We start from the raw sequence: 15,051 nt of genomic DNA on the forward strand, positions 1-15,051 counted from the left end.
GACGGCCGCCGGTGCACTATATTCTAATCTAACCTACCCCACTCTATCTACTCCCAAGACGAGTACTCACCCCTGTTCCAGTTTCACTTCAAACGCCGGCTTCAGACCAGTCAGACAGAGTCTCTCTGCATGTGTGGGAGGTCTGATGGGCATGCAGGTGGGTTTAATTTTATTGACCATTTAAATTTTTTCTCGTGAATGGGTGGGTAGGGGCCCCAGTGCATTGCTTTGCCCAGGGCCCACACTGCTGTTAAGGCAACCCTGCGGCACATCGCACACAATTTAATGCATAAACAGCAGTGTTCTCAGCAGGGAGGTTTGAATGTAATATCTAATTTGAGTGTAGTGATGCTTCTCAATTCATACTCTTACAAATGACATTTTCTCTACTTCTCAGGTGTGGTGGAAGCATGTCTCCTGCACCTCCTGAAGAGAAGGGCGGCCGGATTCTTGCGGAGTGATAAAGTTGCAGCCTTATTCATGAAGGTCGCCAAGACATGCACCACTGCTGCTGATATATGCAAGAAAGTGCAAGACCTGCAGCAACAGGTGGAAGGCAGGTAAGGAAAATCAAAAGTATTAAACGCAGAAGTAGACACATGTTTATCAGAGACAAAAGCAAGATTTGCAGGGGTCTCTCTCAATCTCTCCCTCATTCATTCTCTCTCTCTCTCTCTCTCTCTCTCTCTCTCTCTCTCTCTCTCTCTCTCTCTCTCTCTCTCTCTCTATATATATATATATAGATATTGTAGTATATAGTAGATTGAATGTGATATTACCACCATGTTTGGCTACTCTAATTCCTCTGTACTTCCTATGATTTGTGTCATTTGTGTGCCTTGGTCATATGCACTGTCTGTAACCTATTCTTTCTGTGTCTTGATAAACTTTTAGAGCAATATATTTTGATATAAACTAGATGAAACAGCTGTGCCTTCCAGTTTAGACTATATATCAAACTGTCAACCTAAAATACAAGTAATAATGAAACGAGGCTCTGAAACATAGATCATAATCAACTGTAATTTACAGACTGCAAGAAAATTGTCAATTGGAGGGAAGTAACAGGTCAGCCTAATTGTGTGATGAATTTGTATTATAAACACAACTCCACATCTTGCTGGTTTGGCAATAAGAAGTCATTGGGCTAGTGTAGCAGAGACTGTCAGGAGCAATAGTAAACTATGGCCTGCAGAAACAACAGGTACTGGAGTTATCCACATGCAATATACACTTAGGGCTCTATTTAGTAAATATAAAAACTTCTTTTCTCCAGCATTTTAGATGGAGAAAATGCGTTTTTCTCTTCTACCTATCTATGGGAAAGAAAACTACAGTAAAATTACACATTTCACCAAGTTTTCTTATCTCTTCTCGCACTGGTGCAGCCCCATAGGTCTCAATGGGGGATGATCAGTTATGCTAATTGTGGAAAGGAGGAAATTCTATCTTCTACAAACTTTTCTCCAAAAGATAATACAATTTTTATATAGTTTTATGGCAGGAGAAAGCTGAGAAAATAAGTTGTCAAGGGGAGATACTGTATATGCCCAATGTGCCTAGCTTCTGTCTGGTAGACAGTTAGCTAATTAGCATCCTTGATTGCCAGACACCTGTGAGAGGCTGATAAGAGGTTGGTCAGTTTCTTTGGTCTATCTCTCACTGCCTGGGGAGCAGATTGAGTCCTGGGAGAGGGAGGAGAGAGCATTGATTGTGATTTTAGGTGCTGTGCTAAAAGCATGTCCATCTTCCATCCAAGCGCCATCATCAGATGGCGTTTACTCCCAGACCAGCTCCTTCTGCCAGAGGTTTTGCATGCATAAACCAACGTTCACACATGCGCATTAGCACTACCCAGTCAGACTCGGCAGTGCTAATTTTCACTGCTACGGGAAGCAGCAGTGAAGGATATCGCGGGCACAGCTGATTTTTCGAATCAGCTGTATCCGCACCAGGTCAATGTTGAATTGCTCTGTTGGCCTTATATCCACTGCTGCTGCTCGCAGTGAGTTGGATACCTAATAATAATAATTAACATAATGAATAGACCTCTAACTAACATACAATTCCCTCTCTTAAGGTGAAAGGATCTAGTGTCCATCTCACAAAACAGCATTTAGCACAGTACAGACATTCAGCTCTCTCTCTGCAGGCCTCAACCTGCTCCCCAGGCAGTGAGAGAGACTAAAGAAACTAACTCACTTTTATCAGCCTCTCAGAGGTGGTCTGGCAATCAAGGTTGCTAATTAGTTAACTGTCTGACCATTTTCCCATTGTTCTTGACACTATATATATATATATATATATATATATATATATATACATCCAAATAGCAGCACTCCGGGCTGAAATAACTTGGTACACAGAGACCTTCTTAGAGCAACTTTTCAGCGCCATTATTAGCGCTTTTGTCAAGCCAACATAGTGCCGCTATTTGGATGTCAATATTTCAGCAGCTCGCGTTGGTGGTCTGACTGTGGATGGCACCCAGCAAAGTTATTCCTGCTGTATTTGAAGAGTGCCGGATCGTGGATATTTTATATATATATATATATATACACACACACATATATATATATATATATATATATAGACACACACTACAGTTTAAAAGATTGGGGTCACTTAGATATTTCCTTGTTTTTGAAAGAAAAGCACTGTATTTTTCAATGAAGATAAGATTAAATTAATCAGAAATACACTCTATACATTGTTAATGTGGTAAATGACTATACTAGCTGCAAACGTCTGGTTTTTAAAGGAATATCTACTATCTACATCGCTGTATAGAGGCCCATATCCAGCAACCATCACTCCAGTGTTCTAATGGTACTTCACATTTGTGGGTTCGATTATACTCTCCAAATGGCCAGGAAAAGAGAACTTTCATGTGAAACTCGACAGTCTATTCTTGTTCTTAGAAATGAAAGCTATTGCATGCGATAAATTGCCAAGAAACGGAACATTTCCTACAACGTTGTGTACTACTCCCTTCAGAGAACAGCACAAACAGGCTCTAACAGAGTAGAAAGAGAAGTGGAAAGCCCCGGTGCACAACTGTGCAAGAAGACAAGTACATTAGAGTCTCTAGTTTGAGAAATAGATGCCTCACAAGTCCTCAACTGGCAGCTTAATTAAATGGTACCCGCAAAACACCAGTGTCAATGTCTACAGTGAGTAGGCGACTCCGTGATGCTGGCCTTCTAGGCAGAGTGGCAAAGAAAAAGCCATATCTGAGACTGGTCAATAAAAGGAAAAGATTAATATGGGCAAAAGAACACAGACATTGGACAGAGGAAGATTGGAAAAAAAGTGTTATGGACAGACGAATCGAAGTTTGAGGTGTTTGGATCACACAGAAGAACATTTGTGAGACGCAGAACAAGTGAAAAGATGCTGGAAGAGTGCCTGATGCCATCTGTCAAGCATTGTGGAGGTAATGTGATGGTCTGGGGCTGCTTTGGTGCTGGTAAAGTGGGAGATTTGTACAAGGAAAAAAAGGGATTTTGAATAAGGAAGGCTATCACTCCATTTTGCAACGCCATGTCATACCCTGTGGACAGCGCTTGATTGGAGCCAATTTCCTCTTCCAACAGGACAATGACCCAAAGCACACCTCCAAATTATGCAAGAACTTTTTAGGTAAGAAGCAGACAGCTGGTATTCTGTCTGTAATGGAGTGGCCAGCGCAGTCACCAGATCTCAACCTCATTGAGATGTTGTGGGAGCAGCTTGACCGTATGGTACGCAAGAATTGCCCATCAAGCCAATCCAACTTGTGGGAAGTGCTTCAGGAAGTGTGGGGTGAAATTTCTTCAGATTACCTCAACAAATTAACAGCTAGAATGCCAAAGGTCTGCAATGCTGTAATTGCTGCAAAAGACTCATTCTTTGACAAAAGCAAAGATTGAAGGACAAAATTATAATTTCAAATAAGAATCATTATTTCTAACCTTGCCAATGTCTTGACTATATGTTCTATTCATTTTGCAACTCATTTGATAAATAAAAGTCAGTTTTCATGTAAAACACGAAATTGTCCAGGTGAACCCAATTATGTTATATATAAACACTTTAAAAAATAGAAGTGTTAATAGTTTATTTTTATCAATTAACAAAATGCAAAGTGAATAAACAGAAGATAAATCTAAATCAATTCAAAATTTGGTGTGATTACCCTTTGCCTTCAAAACAGCATCAATTCTTCTAGGTACACTTGCACACAGTTTTTGAAGGAACTCAGCAGGGAGGTTGTTCCAAACATCTTGGAGATGCTCCCAGACGTAATGTAGTCCCAGACGCTCTTCCTCCACTCAACTGATCACAGCATCCAGTCCCTGGGGATCCTCCATTATAAATTCCATTTCCTGACTGGCCTCTTTTGCCAGTACAAAGTCGCTTCTGCTGAAATTACAGCTCTTTGCTGAGCTCCCAGGTACTCTGCATCTGAACGGTCCCAGGGCTTGATTCAGCTTGTATCGCAGTTGCTAATACGCATGGAATCGGTCAATTGTTGCATTCTGCGCATGCATCGCAGTGTGCATGCGTGGCCCGGCCACTGCGATCGGGACTGCGATCACAGTGATCATACAGATCCATCGCAGAGTGATTGACAGGAAGTGCCATTTGTGGGTGGTGACGGGGGGGGGGTGGTCAGGGAAATGCAGGTGTGCCAGTGCGTTTGAACGCCACTGCATGGGCGTGCATAAATAATCCACTGCAATGCCATACGCATTATGGCACACATAGCGTGTGCTGAAGTTAGCAATTTCTGAGTAAGGTCAGAGCTTGTGCGTAAGGTTGTGATGGTACTCGATTTTACCGATGTTTTCGCAGTTTTGCTAAACATTACAGATGTGTGTAAGGCAAAGGTTCCCAAAAGCGGTCCTCAAGGCACCCCAACAGTTCTGGTTTTAGAGATATCCATGGTTAAGCACAGTTGGTTAAATTAAATTGACTGAGATACTAATTAAGTCACCTCTGGTCAAGCGTGGATATCCTTAAAATCTGGACTATTAGGGTGCCTTGAGAACCGAGTTTGGGAACCTCTGGTGTAAGGTAAAGTGGGCGTCCTTATGTAGTGCTGCGGCGGCATAGCAATCTCAATGAATTAAGCATACTATCGCAGTTGAACTGCATGCGTAATCGCTGTTGCAATCGCAGTTGCAATCGGTAGTGAATCAGACCCCCAGTCCATTGCATTTCAGTTCCAAGTCTGGTTATCAAGTCTCCTATTCCTTCTTACATTCCAGTCTGGTTTTACCACATAAACTTGTTAACATTAACCTCTATCGGTTCCAGCCAATATCTCCAACCATCTGTCCCATCCGATACTTCCATCATCGGTTCCTAACCGACCCAGTACTGCAATTCATCAACATCGGTCTCAAACTGATCAAGTTATTCAATTCATCAACATCGGCCTCAAACCGATCAAGTTCTTCAATTTATCAACATTGGTCTCAAACCGATCCAGCTCTCAATCTAGCATCATCGGTTCCAATCCGATTCTGCCCAACTCTTCAGTATTATATATCCTGGTTAGGGGATGTGGAGGGGGCAGGTTTCCTCTCTAATAGGCTGGTGTTGGGAATAGGAGCCATCACTGGTGGGTCCCAATGTAACTGTCAGCAATAGAGGAGCTGTAAGACTGAGGACAGAGTATAGTCACACAGACCTGAGACCTCACCAGCTGCACCCAGCAACTAGAGCCAGAGCAACGGCCACTTACATCACTGTAGAGTGATAGTTAAAGTTCTCTCCATGAATAGTAAATGCACAATGCTCCAGCAGTCTGCCTAATTATCACCCCATTCATCTCTCCCACTGGGCAGTAGCAGTCATTCTACACAAGAGGCGGCACTCAGGCTGCTGAAAACTAGTGTGATCGCCCTGAAACGTCCCTTCCTGTGCTACCCCAGGTAGGGATGCTGCTGCAGCGGGTCTTTCCTGACTCCCCTCCTGTCTCGGGCTGGACGTTTTCCAGGCACTTCTCCGGGACAGACCTTTATCGCAACTCAAATATTATTTAAATAGCGCGGTAATAGATTTAAAATATTCAGCGATAACATGCGGTATATTTCAAACTATTGCTGCATTTTGTTTCTAAATAGGCCCCTTAGTGACCACTTTATTAGGTACACCTTTTTAGTGCTGATTAGGAACCCCCTTTATCCCTAGAACAGCCTGAATTCTTCATGGCATGCACTTATTGGTTTCTGGAAACATTCCTTAGAGGTACTGGTTCATGCTGACATGATAGCATCATGCAATTATTGCAAATTTTTCTGCTGCACAGTAATGTTGGGAATCTCCTATAACACCACCCAAAGATGCTCTGTTGGACTGAGATCTGGCAACTGTAGATGCCACTAGAGTATACTCTATCATTGTCATGTTTGTGGAACCAGCTTGTGATGACATGTGCTGTGTAGTATGTCACATTATCGTGCTGGAAGTAGTCATATAGGATAGTTAGTCACAATGCAAATGGTCAGCAATAATACTCAGGAAGGCTGTGACATTTAAGCAATGATCATCTGGTATTAATGGGCTTGACAGACTTTTTAATCTGAAAGTGTATATCCAGCATTAATAATGTTTCCATGCCATGAAACATCCAGGTTGTTCTGGAGGCAGAGAGGTTCCTACCCAATACTACACTATGTAGACAAAATTGATTGGACACCCCCACACAAGCGAAATGCATACCATGCTTATCATTGCAGACGAGTTCCAAATGGCCACTAATGTGGTGGCTTTGACAAGAACACATTATAGGGAGGCCCATGCACTTGCAGTTCTACGGAAACAACGGTTTTTATCAGGATGTCGGTGTTACCTGTAATGTTTCCAGGGCAACGCTGGACTGGTATACAGAAAATTTGGTAACCCAGATGGACTGGCCAGCTCAGAGTCCAGATCTTAACCTCATTGAGAACCTCTGGGATGAATTGGAGCGACAGATGCGTTCTAGGACGCCTCCACCTCCTTCAGTGTGACAGTTTATCACTGTACTTAAGGCGGATTGGCAAAACATACCGCTTGCTGTTGTCCAGGAACTTTGGACAGTTTGCCAAAAAGGGCGTCTGCAGTAATCACTGCACGTGGTGTACCTACAAAGTACTGACGTCACTAAAATCTAGTTGATCTGTTTGCTATCAGTGTCCAATCACTTTTGTCTAAATAGTGTAGAAAGGTGTACCTAATAAAGCGGCCACTGAGTGTAATTTTTTAATGGTAGTAGAATTGGCACTGTGATTTGTATACTATATGCTGTTGTCTGATATTTCCTGACGTACAGTGCAATGATAAAACTGCCTTTTCAAGCATCCTGTCAGCTGTGAGCAAGAGTATCACACAAACACAGGGATCACAGCCAATATTAATAAGAACGACACATGAGGTGTGACTGTGCCTGTTTGCTTCCCAGCTTGTTTCCCTCTTGTGCCACTGAAAATGCTGCTCATTTCAAGTTAGCTATATAATGGTTCTGCTAATTAGCACCTGAAATCTTACTTACAGTAGCATTTAAAGGAGATTGGCACCCTAATAAAAATAGAGGTTTATGTCACTCTTGCAAAGCGACCTCTTTTTAAACTTAATTTTGTTTTTTTGAATAGCATACTTGATGCAGCATATATATTAATATAGTAAATAGTAACTGTCACGTTACTCTCACAAATTAATAAATCATTCAATTAATAAAAAGCCAAAACAAGTCTCTGAAAATTAGAAAACTCCCAAAATCTGCACAGTGACGGAACCTGTCCTGAGGTGCTACATGTAGGCGTCTCAGCTGTTTGTGCAAAAGAAAGAACAAATCGTTCTATATCAGGCGCTGCATAGGGTAATGTTTCTAAGGCTGCTGTAATTGATGAGGCTAGTCAACCTCAGTATAATAGGCTAAAAGAAAAAGGTTATACAGCGCTATAACTTGACATATAAAAAATGCATATATAAGATGGAATGGATTGAACAGTAAATATTTAATAATGGATAAGATTGATTATCATATAATCATTTTTGGTAAAACAAATATTAGCATAATATACATAAATCAGTTTAAAAGCAGTATCAGTATATGATAGGTATGTGGGACAATATGCATATAGTAAAAAGAAAAACACCTGTTTTTCCTAGTATAGCCTCTTAAAGTGCTGGAATTGGTTGTTTGATGTCACATTGGTATTGTATAGTAATGATGTCAAAGAGTCTCGTATAATTACCACTATGATCCAAAATAGAAGGGGTCTATAGCAAAAATTGTCCTGCACACTGGTAGTCCCTTGGTAAGGATGGACCTTTGTGGATGGAGTTACTGAGTCCGTTGTTAGTGACAGAAAACCACCGTATTGTATCCAGATGGTAACAAAAAATCCGGGGCTTGGTTCAGGTGTTCCAGAATGAAGATAAAGTCCCAATGCAAAGCAAAGTCCAGTACAGATGCTTCTCAGCTGTTTGAACTGCGTACACTTCAGAATAAGACTCTCTATATTTACAATTCTTTCACAGAGTAGTCTGTATCCCTTCAAATCAATAATGCTCTTGTGTAATGTAGCCATAGTACTTCTGCTTTTGAGTATGTGTTTATGCTCCTGTTTCTGGGTTAATGTGTTGTCTGCATGTAGCTGGTAGTGTGATGTGATATGGGGCATACTGTACATGCCTACTCTCCTGGGGCACCTGGGAGAGTCCCGAATATTGGGAAAAAGAAAAGTCATAAGGGTAAATTTACTAAAGTGAGAGTTTTTAGAAGTGGAGATGTTGCCCATAGCAACCAATCAGATTCTACTTAACATTTAATTAGCACCTTCCAGTGCCATAATTAGGGCAGGGCGAGCGGGGCACGTGCCCTGGGCGCTGTAGCAGGCCTAGCAGAGGGGGGCGCCGCTGGCCAGATCAGTGCTCCGCGCCTGCAATCCCCGGCAGACTCAATTGGATTTGACAGGTCACCTTATATCATCCGTCCAGCATGCTGACCAAAAGCATACTAAACTGACTAGCAGAGCTTCCTTATACATGGTCATCAATTAAACTAAACAGGTTAATCAACCAATCAACACTTACTATTACTGAGCATCCAGGTCTGTTTACATGAATCCAATTACCCATGTTAGACACCTGGTCATGGGGAGGGAACTCAACCAGTGATCGCCTGCTATAAGTAATGAGTCATTATCGTCTATTCAACCAGCACTTCCATGCGTGTCACCAACCACGAAGTGCAATGAAATACATGCTGACCAAAGCAACTGCTGACACTTTCCATCATCAGCGCGCGCCAACCAAGGCGCCACACTGAGTATTAACAAAGCACTTCCATGCGTGTCACCATCCAGGAAGCGCGATGAAGTGTACACCAAATCAATTTAATCACCCATATACTTCATACAGCACACGCCAACCAAGGCACCTCACTGAACGGGTCTCCCAGATCCAGACAAGGATCCGTCCTCTAGCGGTAATGGGATCAGCATTGTCTTTATTGCATTGACGTTTGTCTATGTTCTATGATAGGGTAGCAGTCCCCGAAATGTTGAGATATATATATATATATATATTAGGGATGTGCGCCGGACCATTTTTGCCGGATTTGGATTTGGATTTGGTTCTAATTCGTCGTCCGGCTTTGGATTTGGATTTGGATTTGCCAAACTGCGGTGACTGGCTTTGGATTTGGATTTGGATTTGGATTTTTTTACAAAAATTGACAAAAAAAGCTAAAATCACATAAATTGGTCTTTTTTTTCTTCCTAGAGTATTATTAACCTCAATAACATTAATTTCCAGTCAATTTAGACCATATCACAGCTTATAATATTGTTTTCAACATTATTGGCCAAAGGTTGCAGTGAGCTGACTGGTTACTAAGCGACAAAGCAGCGGCACAACGACACAGACACCACAGTATAAAGCACATCTATGACACATTGCCACACAGCAGTGGCAGAAATGAAAAGTAGTGCACCCACCCAGTGGGGTACGGCCAGCAGAGTCACAGTACTTGTTTACAAAGTGGGCTACGGCCCTAGGAGTCACAGTGCACAATCTTATTAGCATTACACCGCACATAGGGCCTGATTCACATTACACCATAAAGTAGTGTCTCTTATTTATGTTACGACACACAGTAGTGCCCCTTTTACACAATGCCCACAGTAGTGACCCTTTTACACAATGCCCACAGTAGCGGTGTCCCTTACACAATGTCCCCCAGCAGTGGTGCCCCCTATGCAGTCCCCTTAGTAGTACGGTCCACTATGCAGTGCCCCCAGTTGAATGCTCCCCAGTAGTATGCCCCCCATTAGCAGGCCCCCCCAGTAGTATGTCCCCCATTAGCAGGCCCCCCCAGTAGTATGCCCCCCATTAGCATGCCACCCAGTAGTATGCCCCCCCAGTAGTATGGCTCCCCCAGTAGTATGGCTCCCCCAGTAGCAGGCCCCCCCAGTAGTAGGCTGCTCCAGTAGTAGCCCCCCCTGTAGTATGGGCCCCCCCTGTAGTATGGCCCCCCCTGTAGTAGGCCCCCCCTGTAGTATGGCCCCCCCCAGTAGCAGGCCCCTCAGTAGTATGGCCCCCCCAGTAGCAGACCCCCCCCAGTAGTATAGCCCCCCCCAGTAGCAGGCCCCTCTGTAGTATGGCCCCCCAGTAGTATAGCCCTGCCCAGTAGCAGACCCCCCCCAGTAGTGCAGACCCCCCCAGTAGTATAGCCCCCCCCCAGTAGCAGGCCCCTCTGTAGTATGGCCCCCCAATAGTGCAGATCCCCCCCAGTAGTATGGCCCCCCCAGTAGCAGACCCCCCCCAGTAGTATAGCCCCCCCAGTAGCAGGCCCCTCTGTAGTATGGCCCCCCCAGTAGTATTGCCTCCCCCAGTAGCAGACCCCCCCCAGTAGTGCAGACCCCCCCCAGTAGTATAGCCCCCCCAGTAGCAGGCCCCTCTGTAGTATGGCCCCCCCAGTAGTATAGCCCCCCCCCAGTAGCAGACCCCCCCAGTAGTGCAGACCCCCCCCCCCCAGTAGCGCCCCCGGACCTTTGACAAGTAAAAAAATAAAAAAAATAAAACTTACCTGTATCCCCGCTCCCGCGCCGTCCGCTCTGTCACACGCTGAGGAGGGAGCCGGAAGACGGAGCTCATGTGTGAGCTCCAGCCGGCTCCCTCCGTGCAGCAGCCAATGAGAGTCTGTGTGACTCTCATTGGCTGCTGTAACAAACACACAGCTGCCGCTGGCGGCTGTGTGTCTGTGTCTGTGTAGGGCAGAGCGCTATCACTGCGCTCTGCCCTACACGCGAGGAGACCTGATGTCGGATTCTCTAGTGAGAATCCGACATCAGGCGGCCGCCGTTCGGCCCCGAACGGGGATCCGAGTCAGGCGGTGAACACCCGAACAGGGTTCGGGTGGACTCGGATCCCCAATGTTCGGAGCGGTTCGGATTCCACAGAATCCGAACCGCTCATCTCTAATATATATATATATATATATATATATATATATATAAATAAAATGTTATTATATATATATTAAATTGTAATCAGCAGTATGTATTGGAGGAGGGGGACCCCAGACTGCTATCTTTCCCAGGCCCCATGGGGTCTTAATTCCTCTCTGTCTGTCTCTCTGCCATGTTAAAAAGGATGGTGGGCCTGCACTTGTAACATTCTTAGATATCCCTGCCCACTTTCCATGGGCTTGGCCTAGCCGTCAGGTATATTTAATTTGTAAAAAGCCACCTGCCTTAAAATAAAAATGCCTCAGGCCTTGCTTATTAAAAAAAAAAACATGCTTTACTTATTAAAAAAAAACCCAGGCCTTTCTTTAGTAGTAAAAAAAAGCCCCAGTTACAATTAAAGTTGCATTTTTCTAAATATATATTTTTTCATTTAGGTCTGTACGCAGTTTTAGAGCAATTAACTAGTTTATGTATGTATATATAAGATTTCTATCATGCGTTTATAGATTTTTTTTTGTGGGGGGGGGGCCTCCATTTTTCAATTTGCCCTGGGCGCCAAAAGCCCTAGTTACGCCTCTGGCACCTTCTAGAAGATAATAGCTAGAATCTGATTGGTTGCGATGGGCAACATCTTCACTTCTAAAAGCTCACTTCAGTAAATTTACCCCATATATTCTCAAAATTACAAGTTACAAGCTTTTCAGTTTATTTGGTGGAACATTAATTTACTTTCTTCCTAATCTATTTAATGTATACTTACCGCAAGTTTTATTTTTATTTCCCCAAACACACCGTAGAAATGCAAGTTTAGTGGATAATCTTCTGCTATATTTCTTCTCTAGAATATTTTCTGTCATTCTTTATAGATGGATTATATGCGATTATCAATGTAATTTGTTTTTTAGCTAAAAAAGTTGGTGGAAGAAATCAGATTAGCAGCAATTAATTAATTAATGTTGGTTGTAGAACATATATATATATATATATATATATATATATATATAAAAAGCACTAATCCACGGCACTCACCATTTATATATATATTTATTATTATTATATATTTTTTTTATTACATTTTACCACAAGAAGTATACCGTAATTTGTGAATATGGATATCTTAGATTAACTATTCATTAATCACTAGGGGATTCCTTGAGCTTAAAGATATGGTCAATTCTCCAAAAATGACTGCTTAGACTCAGGGCTATTTAAGAAGGTGGTCCTGTCCCTCTCTGTACAATGGCAGCAGCAGCTGACATAGCTTTCTGCAATAGCACACATTTATTTATTTATGGTCCCATTAGCTAATGCTTTGGTAACTAACGCTTGCACATGCTCTTCCTTATGGCGATGCATGCACACAATAGTAAGCTGCGAACAAACCTGTAAGTTTAGTGATAGCATTATCTGTCACATTACTTTTTAACTTTTGCCTGGTTGGGCTTTTCCTGGAGCCCATGTCCTGATGCAATCAGTATGTATTACCGCTGGGTTCAAATCCCGATGCTGGAGGCCTCGGCAGGGGTGAAGATCCCGACAGCGGATTGAGGTGAGTAATGCTAACCCTACCCCCCCTAATCCTCCCTTAGGGGTGCCTAACCCTAACCCCCCCAGTGTCTAACCATAACTCCCCACTAAGTGCCTAAACCTAACCTCCCCATCCCCGCAGCTAAAACCTAAGTTTCCCCGGGGGATGCCTAACCCCCTTTCCCTAGCCTAACCCTCCTGGGGGGGTGCCTAAGTTCCCCAGGAGCCCTAAAACCTAATCCTCCCCCCCCCCCCGCGGCTGTCCGCACCTGGCTTACTTTCGTTCGGTATGCCGGGCTCCCGGGATTTTGACGCCTGTCATTAGTACTCTGCCAGGATTTTACTGTCGGAAAGCCGGCGGTCAGCAGCCTACTGACTGCATCCCTGTCCGGATGCCTGCTCCATAATAAATTGCGGAAAAAGCATTCCAAATCACTGTAATATGTGTCAATAATAAATGTTAATCTTTTAGCTTCTTATGTATTTCCCCATACTTTAGACATCTATGTGCCAAGGAAATATTGTTGAAGATTTATTGCTAATGTTATATCCGACCATTTGCCAAATTAAACTAATTCATTGATTTCTTTGGAATTTTTTCCTCCGCTGAACTTTATCATTTGTTTTACAGTGAATTTGTCCGTAATATATATGCAAATTACAATATTTTTGAGAGTTCCTGTCTCCCATGTCTGTAATAGATAAGAGAGGTTAAGTGCACTGCATAAGATGGAAAGTGCACTTTTCATTATGTAAATGACCTGAAGAATATTTAATGTAACATCTTAACACCATTACTCAATGAACATTCATGCCATGCAGAAACCCGATTGTGGTTTTTAATGAGATGCAAATTCCATTTTTTTTCCCTTTCATATTGTTTATCATATGTGCTTTTAAATATCATTGCATAGAAGAGTGCCTATTTTTTTTTTTAATGATTGCTATTATTTTTAATTAATTAAATTGCTGAGTGCTTTTAATACCATAGTTCTACACCACTGCAGCTTAAGTGAGTATTCCACAATGACCTATCTCACTCACGCTTGGCACGACGCGTTTCAGGAGTTACTTATGCCCGCTGGCACTGTATCAAAGATTTCTCAGGAGTTGACAACCACTAGATTAGAAGTGAAATCAGAGCATGTTTGTCACTGCTGATGATTATAGAAGACACAGCAGTCGGCCAGTCTGCTGTGTTAAGAACTTTTCAATGTCCTGTGTTTTCTTTGCGATGTCTTGCAGAAGTTTCTGTTCCAGCATCAGCAGAGGTGGGTATCTTCTAGAGATGAGCGGTTCGGATTCTGTGGAATCCGAACCGCTCCGAACATTGGGGATCCGAGTCCACCCGAACCCTGTTCGGGTGTTCACCGCCTGACTCGGATCCCCGTTCGGGGCCGAACGGCGGCCGCCTGATGTCGGATTCTCACTAGAGAATCCGACATCAGGTCTCCTCGCGTGTAGGGCAGAGCGCAGTGATAGCGCTCTGCCCTACACAGACACAGACACACAGCCGCCAGCGGCAGCTGTGTGTTTGTTACAGCAGCCAATGAGAGTCACACAGACTCTCATTGGCTGCTGCACGGAGGGAGCCGGCTGGAGCTCACACATGAGCTCCGTCTTCCGGCTCCCTCCTCAGCGTGTGACAGAGCGGACGGCGCGGGAGCGGGGATACAGGTAAGTTTTATTTTTTTTATTTTTTTACTTGTCAAAGGTCCGGGGGCGCTACTGGGGGGGGGGTCTGCACTACTGGGGGGGTCTGCTACTGGGGGGGGGCTATACTACTGGGGGGGGCCATACTACAGAGGGGCCTGCTACTGGGGGGGCTATACTACTGGGGGGGGGTCTGCACTACTGGGGGGGGGCTGCTACTGGGGGAGGCAATACTACTGGGGGGGCCATACTACAGAGGGGCCTGCTACTGGGGGGGGGCTATACTACGGGGGGGGTCTGCTACTGGGGGGGCCATACTACTGGGGGGGATCTGCACTATTGGGGGGCCATACTACAGAGGGGCCTGCTACTGGGGGGGGGCTATACTACTGGGGGGGTCTGCACTACTGGGGGGGGTCTGCTA

At 43.9% G+C, this 15,051-nt stretch overlaps 1 protein-coding gene across 4 annotated transcripts in view; it reads left to right on the forward strand.

Annotated features, from left to right (window-relative positions):
* Positions 1–15,051, forward strand: part of SGSM2 (small G protein signaling modulator 2) — a 483,760-nt gene that overhangs the window by 300,784 nt on the left and 167,925 nt on the right. For all 4 annotated transcript variants that reach the window (XM_088449453.1, XM_088449451.1, XM_088449450.1 and 1 more), the window contains exon 3: positions 398–560. In XM_088449453.1, coding sequence (XP_088305579.1) covers positions 398–560 — 163 coding nt within the window. The remainder of the gene's footprint in view (positions 1–397; positions 561–15,051) is intronic.

The sequence above is a fragment of the Taudactylus pleione genome, unplaced genomic scaffold, assembly GCF_031769625.1.
Source record: "Taudactylus pleione unplaced genomic scaffold, aTauple2 ptg000485l, whole genome shotgun sequence".
Lineage (NCBI taxonomy): Eukaryota > Metazoa > Chordata > Amphibia > Anura > Myobatrachidae > Taudactylus > Taudactylus pleione.